This window comes from Chionomys nivalis, chromosome 18, assembly GCF_950005125.1.
Source record: "Chionomys nivalis chromosome 18, mChiNiv1.1, whole genome shotgun sequence".
Taxonomy (NCBI): Eukaryota; Metazoa; Chordata; class Mammalia; order Rodentia; family Cricetidae; genus Chionomys; species Chionomys nivalis.
In genome coordinates this window covers 28,836,371-28,850,455 of record NC_080103.1, presented here as the reverse complement: position 1 = coordinate 28,850,455, position 14,085 = coordinate 28,836,371, and the positions used below count along the sequence as shown (strand labels likewise).

At 41.2% G+C, this 14,085-nt stretch overlaps 1 protein-coding gene across 2 annotated transcripts in view; it reads left to right on the top strand.

The window, feature by feature from the left end:
* Mfsd14a (major facilitator superfamily domain containing 14A) overlaps positions 1–14,085 on the top strand; it is a 35,931-nt gene extending 21,846 nt beyond the window's left edge. Inside the window, exons 6-12 of one of the 2 annotated variants that reach the window (XM_057793237.1) lie at positions 1,217–1,435; positions 1,967–2,080; positions 3,001–3,072; positions 6,884–6,996; positions 8,841–8,938; positions 10,724–10,887; positions 12,315–14,085. In XM_057793237.1, coding sequence (XP_057649220.1) covers positions 1,217–1,435; positions 1,967–2,080; positions 3,001–3,072; positions 6,884–6,996; positions 8,841–8,938; positions 10,724–10,887; positions 12,315–12,521 — 987 coding nt within the window. In that variant the 3' untranslated portion in view covers positions 12,522–14,085. The remainder of the gene's footprint in view (positions 1–1,216; positions 1,436–1,966; positions 2,081–3,000; positions 3,073–6,883; positions 6,997–8,840; positions 8,939–10,723; positions 10,888–12,314) is intronic. The other variant, XM_057793238.1, reaches the window with a different exon arrangement.

Below are 14,085 nucleotides of genomic sequence, written 5' to 3'. Positions count from 1 at the left end.
ATGATCCAGCAAATGATACTGACATAGTGATAATGTGGATCTAGAGTCGGGCAGTGGTGGCGCACGCCTTTAATCCCAGTACGCCTTTAATCTCAGTGCTTGGGAGGCAGGGGCAGTGGATCTCTGTGAGTTCGAGGCCAACCTGGTCTACAAGAACTAGTTTCATTAAAGCTAGGGCTTGTCTCAGAACAACAACAACAACAACAATCAATTCAATAAAAAGAAATAATATGAATCTAGAGAAAGGAGAAAGTGATCTTTGTAGTCCTTTCTCATTCTGCCAGAAAGAAATGGTCACAAGCTGGTAGAACTGACAGGGATAAAATACAAAGGAACCCTGATTGGGCCTTTGTTCACTGCTTTGCAAGTGTGAGCTCATCTGATATGCACAGTGAAAGTGCCTTTGCCCCACAGGAGTACTGGAGCTCTGCTCCTGCTGCACTGGCTCCCTAATGAGACACCACTGCTGTCTGGTTTCAGAATATTCCCATCAACCCAGAGAACACTCTCAGACCCATTTATCATTTTTCCTCACTCCACCCTGAGCCCAGACAGCAGTCTGCACACTCCGTCTCTGTGCTTTTGCCTTTGGTAGACATTCCATACAAATTGCATAGTGTAAGACAGTCTCTATGTCTAGGATCTTCCCCTTAGCATGTCTTAAGGTTTACCTGATCCATCCATCCATCCATCCATCCATCCATCCATCCATCCATCCATCCATGTTGCTGCGCACTGTTCCTTTGTTTGGCATAAACTACATTTTGTTTGTTGCGAGGTGACAGTTTCTTGATGGGTGCTTGAATGTGTATCATAATAAACATTTAATTATCTGTTTAATTTTGATGAGAGAGAACAGAACGGAATTGGATCTCCTTGTAGCAGTGGGTGATGTTAGGCTGTGCTGAGGATGAACAGGACTGACAGGAGGGGCATGTGCAATGCTCTGGGCTCCTTGCTTCTCAGCTAAATGAGCTTTTAGTTTCTTGTTGACTTGCAGGTCTGTTTTTCCTATGAATTTGTCTGTGGATATACATGCAGAAAAGGCTCCAGAGTTTAAGAAAATGTTTGAGAGGCTAGTACATCTTCTTAGACAAGATCTTCCTGCAGGCTTGGACAGGAAGTGTGCAGCTGCAGCTGGCTTATAAAGGAGGATGGTGAATGGGTACTGTAAGGGGGTTCCAGATGATCCCCCACTTTCTGTTTTTGATTGCAGGTTTCAGCAACGTTCGCTGCCAGCTTAGTCACCAGTCCTGCAATTGGAGCTTACCTTGGACGAGTGTATGGGGACAGCTTAGTGGTGGTCCTCGCTACAGCAATAGCTCTGCTAGACATCTGTTTTATCCTGGTGGCTGTGCCAGAATCATTGCCTGAGAAGATGCGGCCAGCATCTTGGGGAGCTCCCATTTCCTGGGAACAGGCTGACCCCTTTGCAGTAAGTTTCTCCTTGGTAGAAGAATGAATATCTGATTCAGGCGGATTATGAGTACTTCCTTCTTTCTGATGCTTTTTCGAGAAAGCACCTTAAGGTTTATTTATATATTTATTACAATCAAGTTCTCAGTGTGTAGCCCTAGTTGGCCCATTATTTAAGATCATTCTGGCCGGGCAGTGGTGGCACACACCTTTAAATCCCAGCACTCAGGAGGCAGAGGCAGGTGGATCTCTGGGAGTTCGAGGCTAGCCTGGTCTACAAGAGCTAGTTCCGGGACGGGCACCAAAACTACAGAGAAACCCTGTCTCGAAAAACCAAAAAAAATAAGTCATTTAAAAAAAAAAATTATTCTGCATTAGTCTTCTGAGTTCTGCAATTATAAACATGAGCCACCATACATGGCTAAAGATTTATTTTTTGAACATTTTGGGATTTTTTTTTTTTTTAGACTAGTTTGGTGGGGATGAAGTAAAGACAAAACTAGTAGTGAGGTTTTGACTTAAGTGTACGTTGGTGTTTCTCCTATTCTAGTCTTTAAAAAAGGTGGGCCAGGATTCCATAGTGCTGCTGATCTGTATCACGGTGTTCCTCTCCTACCTACCGGAGGCAGGCCAGTACTCCAGCTTTTTCCTATACCTCAGACAGGTAAGGTCCTACCGCAGCGGACTTGTCGTGTTTAGTGCTGTAAGGACAGCATTTCATTTTCAGGGAGCTGGACTCATCTGTAAAACCAATGCTTGTCCTAGTTTGCTTTCTTCTTGCCAAAAGCAGCTTGGGGAGGAAAGTGTTTATTTAGCTTCTACTTCCATGCTACAGTCCCTCATTGAAGGAAATCAGGGCAGGAACTGAAGCAGAGACCATGCAGGAATGCTGCTTGTTGGCTTATTCCTCAAGTTCATGTTCAGCTACCTTTCTCTTACCTCCCAGGACCTCCTTGCTCCATGGTGGCACCACCTATAGTGTACTGGACCCTCCCATCAGGCATTAATCAAGACAGTGTTGCATAGGCACCAGTCTGATGTAGACATTTTCTCAATTATGGTTTTCTCTTCCTGGAGGACTCTAGTTAATGTCAAATTGACAAAACAAAAACACAAAACAACCCCCCCCCCAAAAAAAAACCCTACCAATACAATGTAATTTTATAAAAAGTAGCCAACAAGAATTTTTTTTTTCTTTTTTGTTTTGTTTTAGTTTTTGAAATGGGATTTTTCTGTGTAGTGGCCAACAAGAATTTAACCTCCTGTTCATAGTACCATTTTTGGTACTGGGGGTAAAACCTCCAGCCTCATGTTGCAGTTATTTGTAAAGTGATTTTGGGTGCTTGCTAGCTAAGTATAGCTAAATAAACGGGACTTGTTAAGGAGAAAAATGTATTTTACATATGAAAAGCCATTTTTCTGAAGAATCCTTTGTCCTTTATGTATAATAAGTAAATTAAAATTTGAATTAAAAGTCATCAATAAGCATGTTTCTAGTTATTTAATATTAATGAACAAATAGTAACACTAACATGTTTGCTATGCTCCTTTTTCATTCATTTTACTTGTTTGGAAACCTTCTAGATAATGAAATTTTCCCCAGAAAGTGTTGCAGCCTTTATAGCAGTCCTTGGCATTCTGTCCATTATTGCACAGGTGAGTTCCTGTTGGAGTGATTGCATAGGGGGAGCCCATCCTCATGCAGTGATGGCATATTGGGGAATGAACCTTTTTATTTTGGAGATGGGGGTCTTTCTATGTCATCCTGACTCTTCTGGGGGTCACTATGTAGACCAGGCTGGCCTCTAACTCACAGAGATCCTTCTGCTTCTGCCTCCCAAGTGCTGGTCTCTGAACTATAGGTTCAAAAATATGTTAGTGTAGGTAGTAATTGATGAGGTTTTTTGGGTGGATACACATTAGTGACTATGTGATGAATAACTGTGAAGTCACTCATCAACAAATAATCACTGGATGTCTATAGTACAACAGGCTAGAACAGTGGAGTCGATCCCTGCTGTTTAGTTTACATTCTAGGGGATGATACATGAAACATTAGTTGTGATTAAAAACTTCAAAGAAAGGGAAGAAGTGGTAGAGAAACTTGGAAAGGTTTTATTTTATTAGTAACGGGAATTTGGGGAGCGCTTGATGTACAAGGTGGCATTTGGCCAACGATATGCAGACTATAAATGCAGGAAGAGAATTTTAAGTGGTTGAATGATGGGAATAGTGCCCCAAGGGTGAGAGTACTTGTGTTTGAGTAAGAAAGTAGAGGTCTGGTGTGGGTAGGGAAGGAGGCTAGCAAGTATATCCCAGGGGCTCCAGGAAGCCCTCAGTAAGCTCACAGGTAAACAGTGATTGCTGGTGTGGAGGGTCTTTTAGTCTTGTGTGAGAGATTCTCATAGCAGCCAGTCAGCCTTGGTAGTTGTACACAGGATGTGACCCCAGGGAGGAGACCTGTGTTTCTGGATTTTGTTTCTGACTTGAATGACTCCTCACGGCTTTAAGAAAGCACATTCACCTTTTGTTCCCACTTGCAAGGCTATAAATAGGCCCGCAATGCGCAAGATGTTTTGTTGCTGAGGGGGGTCTCTTTTTGTACCCTTTCCTGGATTAGGATTTATTGGTCTCTCCTGGCTTCTAAATTGAGAAACATGAATTCTGTAATCAACAATGACTAGTTGCCTGCATATAGTGAAGGACTTTATAAGCAGCTTCCTTAGCCTCACATTCCAGAGAGTGCATGCCTCTGCACACAGCTGGCCCTTCAGCCCCCTGCCAACTGTGTGTGCTGCCAACCTCCCGTGTTCCTACCTGATGAGGCTGCAGGAACTTCATCAAGGTGAATGGTTTTTAGCAGTGCTTTCCCTCTGGGGTGCATGATGAGAGTTCATGCTCTGCCCTGTGAGCCTCTGTAGAGCAGTGGTTCTCAGCATGTGGGTTGTGACCCATTGGGGGGTCACATATCAGATATCCTTCATAGCAGATATTTACATTACGATCTAAACAGGAGCAAAAGTACAGTTACAAAGTAGCAAGGAGAATAATTTTATAGTTAGGGTAACCATAACCACAACATAAGGTCACAACACTCGGAAGATTGAGAACCACTGATCTAGAGCCTTAAGAGGAAGCAGGACTTTTGAGATGGAAATGCTGTGTTTGGGGATAGTCTTCAGAACACTTTTCCAATTCTTTAAACTTTGCGTTCTTCACAAGAATTGGATGCCACAGTGTATGCAAAGGGGGCGCAGTAAAGTACTGAAATAGGGGGACAGTTTTTATTGTAGATAAGAAAGAGCAGCCAAAGGCATCTGGAAGAGTCCAGAGCAGAGAAAAAGAAACAGAGTGGACATGACCAAGGCTAAGGAAGTGGGAATAGCAAGAGATAGCCAGAGAGGGAATAGAAAGTAGTGGTTGTAAGGAGGGTAAGAAGTTGGGGGTGGGGAGGGAAGGGCTGGACTGCCGGAGCCTTGAGGGCAGCATGAGATTTGATATGCAGCCACAGGCACATGTCAGTGATATTGAACCATAGGTTCCTCGCCAGAGGCAAGGGAAATGAATCCTTCTGGAAGATGGAACATTTTCACAAGTTTCTGAGGAATGCTGGCATTTATCTTATGACCAGAAATCCTTTTATAATTCAACTTGAATTGAGCCAAGACTATTATTCCTGGACATATGAACTGCCAAAGACCTAACATAGTCTTGAGTATACGCAAAAGTTTTCTTCTGATTAACTAAATTCTGTCTCTCATACATTGTATATAAGTAGAGCAGAAATTCTTGCTTCTGGTTCTTTGAATGTGTAAGTTGACTGTAATGCGTCCACCATGTCCACACATAAACAACAGGGAAGTGCATTATGTATTGCTTTAAAAGGGAATAACATAACAAAATCTTACTAGAGAAAATAAAATTTGAAGTTTTCATACAGTTCTTAGGTTGAAAAATACTAGCTTTACCCAGATGTTTTTTTAGTGAGTTGAACTTCTGGCAGACTGCTGCTCAGGAAATTTTGTGGATTGGCTAGCAAAGAGTCTAATCCCATAGGGTGGGCAGACCCAGGGCCTCGATCCTGGATGCTCTTCACTTTTACCAGTCTTAAAGAAAGCTAAGTCCTCAGATCCTCCAAGAACTTGGTATGGTGGTAGTGAGTTATTATCTAAAAGTTCTTCTAGGAACCTTTCTGAGGCAAGGACTCATTTTAACTCTTGGCCAGCCTAGAACAACTCCAGACTAGACTGCCCTCAAACATAGTTCAGTTTTCTTCCTGACTCAGGATCAGATTACAACCCAAGTCACCACACCTAGACATACTGACATTTGTTACCACACCTCAGAAAATGTTAAGTAATTCCAACTTACACTTCGTAATTATTTGTGTGAGGAAGTAATGAGTGGTTATTGGTACCACTTCTACAGACTTACTATTTTGTGTAGTGTATTCAACTTTTGTTAGAATATCAAAATTGTTTTTGATGCCCCAATCCATGCTGAATTTCAATTAGATTTGAAATAGAGGAATGTCCATCTACTCACTAAACCATTTATTAAATGTTTCCTATGTGCCAGGGACTGCTCTCAGCACTTCAGTGTTGAATTCTGAAATTATTGCTATTAGCTCCACTTGGCAAGAGAAAACAAAAGTAGACTTATCCAGGGTCTCAAAGATCATAGTCCATCCTGTTTTTCCAGTCTGTGCTCTTAAAACTTTCCCAAATCATACTTACTAAACTTTTATACATTTCATAGAATCTTCATGGTTTCAACAGCAGGTTTTAGATGAAATTGTGGGTCATCATTGGGCTATTGGATTGCAATCTGTCTTAGTTACCTTTGTATTTTTGTGATAACACACCATGACCAAGCCAATTTATAGAAGAAAGAGTTTAATCTGGTGTTCACAGTTCCAGAGGGTTAGAGTTGATTATCATGATATGGAATACGGCAGCCAGTAGGCAGGCATGATGGTGGAGCAGTAGAAAGAGCTTACATCTGGTCTACATGCAGGAGGCAGAGTGTGGTTGTAGACTTTTGAAATCCCAAAGCCCACCCCCAGTGACATTACCCTCTCCAACAAGGTCATACCTAATACTTCACAAACAGTTCCACCAACTGGGGACCAAGTATTGAAAACAGATGATCGGATGGGGCCATTCTCATTCAGACCACTTGGCCTTGAGGCTTCATTCATGCTGTCACGAATTGAGCATCTCCATCAGGAGCCTAGAGTTCTTTGTCAGCATTGGTCCTCATTGCAAGTATACTAAGGGGTTAGAAAGCTGGACTCAAGTATTGTAGCTCTAATTCAGAATGTGTTAATCTGTAGCACTGAGCTCTGAACTAGCTGGGGCAGTTACTGCTGAAAACAGCCACACTGGTGTAAGCGATATTTCATCAGAGTGAAAGAACTGCAAAAACAAACCAAACTTTGTGGTGATCATGTGTGTTTTTCTTCTAGACTATAGTCTTGAGTTTACTCATGAGGTCAATTGGAAATAAAAACACCATCTTATTGGGTCTGGGATTTCAAATATTGCAGCTGGCATGGTATGGATTTGGTTCAGAACCTTGGTAGGTATAAATATTGTAATGTTCATTTTCTCAATTTTTTTATATTCTTTGAAAAGTTCTTTTATTTGCATAATGTATTTTGAGCACCGTAGGCCTTTACTACCTGCCTCTCAATCCTCTTCCAACCTATAGTGGCATTTCACTTGTATCTTAATAAGGAAAGCTTGCCTGAAGATCAGAAAAGTAAAACAGCCACACTAGCCAGCCTTATAGACCAGCCAGCAATGAAACACACCTTTAATCCCAGTAGCCACACTATTTCCCCTAGTAACCGGGCAGTGTGTGACTTTAATCCCAGTGATGCATGCCTTTAATCCCAGCCCTAGAGAGGATTCTAAGATGGGAGCAGACAGCTCTCAGTCAGTCTCATTCTGAGACTCCTTGGAGACAGGATCACCATTTCGGACTGAGGTCGAGGTAAGAACCAGTGACTGGCTGCTTTGCTTTTCGGATCTTCAGGTTGAACCCCAATTTCTCCCTCTTGAGTTTTTATTAATTGTGCTTCACTAACCGCATAGACACTCGTTTGTGGTGTGTGTGAATTTAGCCCACAGTGCAGTTAGTACTGTCCACACGTGCATGGCATGGTGTAGGGCATGGGAAGCCTACCCATAGCCACACCCCATCAAAAGATGTTTTTGTGTGCTTTTGGTTTTTGAGACATGTTTCCTTTTTTTTTTTCCTTCTTTCTTTTTAAGCTAAAGCTGCCTAAGCCTCATAAGGGCGAGAACTACAGGTGTGCACAACTTTGCCAGCTCCACCCTTTTCTTCCTTCCCAGCAAAGCCATTGACTTCAGCCTGTTTCTTGTGCTTCAGAGCATGCATAAGTACAGTTTCTCACATAAGTTTATATATTCTAGACTGGCTAAATAGTGGCAGGTTTTTTTACATGAGATTATTAAAGTATTGAATCTGTAAGGGCTCATTTAATCAGTTTTTTAAAAAAACAAACTAGGAAGCAGCATAGAATTCTGTGGCAACAAAGACAGCCTTCTATCTCTTTTGTCCTTCCAGTTATGGGGAAAGCGTTGTAGTGTTCCCCTCTGGCAGGTTGAGAGTGAGCACACTCCACTTCATTCCATTCTGGCTTCCCCACCAGACTCAGCTTTTCTTTTTCTTTTTTTTTTTTTTTTGAGACAGGGTTTCTCTGTGGTTTTGGAGTCTGTCCTGGAACTAGCTCTTGTAGACCAGGCTGGTCTCGAACTCACAGAGATCCACCTGTCTCTGCCTCCCGAGTGCTGGGATTAAAGGCGTGCGCCACCACCGCCCGGCCCAGACTCAGCTTTTCTTGCAGGCTGATGTTGGTCGGGTTGGGCTGCCTACCACTTTTGGCTTGGGTATTATTAGTAAACACTAAAATGTGTTTAGTGGGTGACGTATTTTCCAGTCCAGCCTTTGCAGAGGACCCACAAATGTGAAGTATTTCTTTCAAACAAGAAGCGAGGAACTTCCAGCTTACTCCTCTTTATACTTTAGAGATTATATCCAGTCAGTGATCTTTAAACCGAAACACAAATCCATGGGAACTTTGGATGATTGCTGGCTTCAACATTTAAATACACTTGATGTTTCTTATTAATTTTATGTATAATCTTCAAATAGCCTCTCAGCTTCCCACAGAATGTTCCAATTTTACAACAAAATACCACATCATCTTTGTGAACAAGTAGTTACTGTTTCCAGAGCACACAATGCTATGACTTGCCCAGAGCCAATTAAGAGGAACAGAGAAAGCACACTTCTCTTTTTTGTACCACAGCCATTGCATAGTCAGGATGACTTGGTTTGATTTGACAGGTAAAATGGAAGCAGTATTAATTTTTGTTTTGCCACTTTGATTACAGGATGATGTGGGCTGCTGGGGCAGTCGCAGCCATGTCTAGCATTACCTTTCCAGCTGTTAGTGCCCTTGTTTCACGAACTGCTGATGCTGATCAACAGGGTGAGTTGCTAGGCACTCTTCTAACTTTGCTGCCTGTGGTAAAGCAGATTCTGAGGTCCTAATTTCCAGTGGCTATTGTCCCTTGTCTTTCCAGTACTGACTGAGTGGCGTTTGTGTCATTATGACAAAATACCCAACAGAAACAGCTTGAAGGGTTTATATTGACTATAGAGTTTTGTTTCTTCATGATCCGTTTATTTTGGTTTTTTCGAGACAGAGTTCCTTCGCTTTGGAGACTGTCCTGGAACTAGCTCTTGTAGACCAGGCTGGCCTCAAACTCTACCTGCCTCTACCTCCCAAGTTGCATCACCACCACCCAGCATGATCTATTTTTAATATGCATTGGTGTTTTGCCTACATGTATGTCTCTGTGATGTAGTTGGATACCCTGGAGCTCGAGTTATAGACTACATGTGGGTGCTGGGAATTAAACCCTGGAATAGCAGTCAGAGCCATCTCTCCAGCTCTAGTTATAGAGTTTTTAAAGAGTTCAGTCTGTGGTTGCTTAGTCTCATTGTTTGTGGGCCCAGAGGGAAAAATATGTCAGCAGGGGCATAGAAGCTACCCACAAAGAGTAGATAGGAAGAAGACAGGGACAAAATACATTTCCAAAAATTCACCCCAGCGTTCCGGTTCGAGGGCCTCCCCAAATAGGGGAGTACCAATTCAGTGCCAATAGGGACTGAAATTCAATACATGAGCCTGTGAGGGATGGTGCATGTTCATGTCCTGATTTACTAATGAAGTTTCACTGCCATTTTGCTATTGTGATGGGAACCTTAGGCTGTAAACTGAAACTGCACTTTTGTTTCTTGGCCACTCAGACCCAAATAATCACACGGAAACTATATTAACTACAAAGTCTGGCCAATGGCTTAGGTGTATAGCTAGCTCATATATCTTAAATTTAATCCATTTCTATTCATCTATGCATTGCCATGAGGCAGTAGGTAGGTACATGGTATCTCCTCAACTCCATGTGCTTTCCACTGTCTCTGTTCAGATTTCCTGCTTGATTTTACTCTACTAAGCTATTGACCCAAATAGCTTTATTCACCAACCAATAAAAGCAACACATATACAGGACATCATTAGGGTTTGTTGTAACCCTTTAAAACTCTGTAGCTTTCTGGGTTTTGATCCTAGTGCACGTACTGGCTTTGTGGGAGCCTAGGCAGTTTGGATGCTCACCTTACTAGACCTGGAAGGAACCAGGGAACCCTCACTGCTCTTCTGGCTGATGAGGGAGACTTGATTGGGGGAGGGGGGGATGGGAGGCGGTGGCGGGGAGGAGGCAGAAATCTTTAATAAATAAATTTAAAAAAAAACCTCTGTAGCTTCAGTTATCAAGACATCAGTAAACATAAAAAGGTTCTGTGGTAGGAACATTGTTGACATGCTAACAGAAAGGGTCCTAACAGAGGGTAGACCAGTGACAGTGGTTACTTAGTAAAATGGTCACTTAGGAAGGAAAGGCAAGATGAAACTAAAGAAATTGAAATGAAACTCAATAGTATATATTTGACTGAGTAGGAAACTGTGTGGGGTGGTTTTTAATGTGCTTAATTGAGTTCATGGATGATTTAAAGCCAAAAACTTAGTGCTTTTGCTGCCTAGAGTTCACCCTGTTAGGTCTGGGCTTGCACTTACACAGGGCAGTGACTACTTATGGCTTCTCGGTAGGTTTTAATACTGTTAGAGCAACTAGTATCTGTTAACAATCTCAATTTAGATTGATTTCACATTTGTAGGATAATGTGCTAAATGATTTCTTTAAACATGTAGGTGTTGTTCAAGGAATGATAACAGGAATCCGAGGATTGTGCAATGGTCTGGGACCAGCCCTTTATGGATTCATTTTCTACATATTCCATGTGGAACTTAAAGAACTGCCAATCACAGGTTCAGACCTGGGGACGAACACAAGCCCTCAGCACCACTTTGAACAGGTAATTCTTAACTTGCATGTTAAAATGTTCTATTTATTTGGCTGGACTAAAGGATGGTTTTGAAAACAAGCTTTAAGCTGGACGGTAGCAACTCATGCCTTTAATCCCAGTCCAGTACTCGGGAGGCAAAGGCAGGCGGATCTCTCTGAGTTCGAGGATAGCCTGGTCTACAAGAGCTAGTTCCAGGACAGCCAGGACTACAACACGGAGAAACCCTGTCTCGAAACTCCACTCCCCCACCCCCCATAAAAGCAAAAAACAAAAAAAAAGCAAGCTTTAATATAAAACTGTTTCTGGTTTTTTGACATAGCCTCACTATAATTCCAGCCTGGCTGGAACACATTTTGTGGCCCGTGCTGATCCTTCTGCCTCAGCCTTCTGAATACTGATTGAGATTACACATGAGCCATGATGCCCATTCTAGAGTTCTTAATTTACTTTGAGGTCAAATGAAACCCCAAATGGATTGGCGGTATAGCCCTGCTTATAGAGTGCTTGCCTAGCATGAACAGACCCTAGGTTCAGCCAGACGTTGTTAAAACAAAAAGAATCTTTAAGACGTCTCTTGAGTACTTATTTGCAAAATTGTCTGTGCATACTTTTTCCTCTAAGAATGAAAACCATATAAAATCCTACTTTGTCATTGTGTGTGATGGCATGGTAGCCATTTCTCCACTCATACTACTGCTTTCTTCTGACTCTGTGTTGTCACCCATCTCTAGACGCAGTCGGCTATGCATGTTTGTTGCTGTGCTTGCTTTATTTCCCGCTTTATAACTGAAATTACCAACGCCAAGCCACATGAACCATTGAGCCAATACAAACAGCTCTTCGGTTACCTTGATTTAGCAAGAGTTTCCTGCAGCCAAGCCTATTTCCAAAATTAAAAAACAAAAAACTGTGGGTCATATACAACAAAAATTGACACTGCAGGGTTTTATGTCAAACTGAACGTGATTTGGAGTTAAAATAAAAATTTGTCTACATATTTTTTGTGGTTAGCAATATTGTATTTTTGAAACAAAAAGGTGTTAATATGTGTAGCTTTGCTTGACCCCAAGGTTCCTGTCTTCCTCTTGGGACTAGATTGATGGAGGTGCACGAAACGCGTTTGCAGGTTCTGGGCCAAAGTAATGCACAGTTGTCCAAGTTCCCTCTGCCAGCTTTGTGTGCATGACTCTCCAGAAGCATTTTATAACTGTTGCTTTAATGAAGTCACTAATTTTAGAGAAAAGTCTGAGCACCAGCTGGTGGTTGCACACATCTTTAATATCACAGGAGGATCTCTGAGTTGGAGGCCACCAGGACAGCCAGAGAAACACTGTCTTAAACAAACAAACAAAAAACCTAAGGAAAGAGTTGCTAAAGAAATCTTGGGGAAAAGGGGAGTATCTGTACAAGAACCCTAACTATTGTTTCTTCCTCAGAATTCCATCATCCCCGGTCCCCCCTTCCTCTTTGGAGCCTGTTCGGTACTGCTGGCTCTGCTCGTTGCCTTGTTTATTCCGGAACATACTAATTTAAGTTTAAGGTCCAGCAGTTGGAGAAAACACTGTGGTGGTCACAGCCATCCTCACAGCACACAAGCGCCAGGAGAGGCCAAAGAACCTTTACTCCAGGACACAAACGTGTGATGACTGAAATCAGGAAGACTTTTCTATCGGCACCAAGGTCTTAGCTTCACCTATAGTTCTGGATGTACATTCCATTTCCATCTACAATGTACCTTTAAGATTGTCTTAAGAAATACCTGCATGAACTCCGTGGGAACTAAAGAAAGAACTGGACAGTTTTCCAAAGATGTTACAATTTCTTTCTAAAAGAAACCTTTTGTTTATTAGCACCAATCTCTTGCCACTAAACTGTTTTATTATACATCTTTAATTAAAAGCTATATATGTAACTCCGCTGTTAGCACGTCTCTGCTACCATTTCCTTAAGGTGTTGAGCTTTTACCGTGCTGACTCAGTGACACAGTAGGTAGTATGATTGTGGACCTGTTCGCTTTAACATTGTAAAAGCCTGAGTCAGATTGTAATATTGTAAAATCTTGGGTCAAATAATTCAAAGCCTTAATGCAGATGCACTAGAATAAAGAAATGGTAAAGAATTATTTGCATTTTAAACAGCAAAACTTGTGAAAATTGTAGAAAACCAGAATCATGTTCCAAGCCTGTTTGCCATAATTTTATTTAAAACATTATTCACTACTGTTTTTGAAGTAAGAAAATATCAGCCACTTAGAATTGAAATTGGGATGGTCAGAGAGCCTATATATCTATGTTCTGCTTCTTATACCACTATTCTTTTGATGTTTGCATAATCATAAGGACCTCAACACTTGAATACATAATCTAAAAATTATATAGTAAAGCTGGTAGCCTTGAAAATGTCAATGTGATATCTATATGTAGATAAATATATATAGTGGCCTTTCAGGACTGTCACAGTAACACTTTATTTACAGAGCTAATGTTTGTCCTAAATTTTCAGGACCCTAGAAGAGAGCTTTATACAATTATTGATGTGAATTTCTCTAAAGTGTATATTTTTGTGTCCAGTTATATTATTTAAAAAAGTGTTACTTTGTAAAAATTGTACATAAAGTATTGTATAGTTTACACTGTTTTCATCTTGTGTGTGGTTACTGCCTAATGCTTTTTAAACTTGGAGCATTCACTATGATTAAGGTCTCAATATGTAAATATTCTGTTAATAAAATTAAATATTTTAATGATTTTTTTCTTTTTAAAAAAGTCTTGATCTGTGAGTCCCTGTAAGGCCTGTTTGGGCTTTCATTTGTTACCATAAGCATTTTTACAGAAAGAAATCTTACCTTAACTTACCTCCTCTGTAGTTCATTTGTTTGCCCTCACCTCATCAAAAAAAACCCTGAAGTCAAAAATGCAGTGTTTGCAAATCAACTGGAAATACTTGGATTTCATAAGCACAGGCAATACGAGACAGACAGTCTACAATTTTCTACACGTGCTTCTGGCATACAGAACTCTGAAGTTTGTACTTTATTAACAAAGGTCACAGTTCTTAGAAACATCATTAACAGCAACATTTTCATTATTAACACATGTACAGTTATACACCACAAAACAATCTGAAATAAAAGTTGAAGAGGTAGAGCAAAGAATTAGCGTAGTCTATGTGCATGTACACTTAGCCGCTGTGAAATGTGCTGTCCTA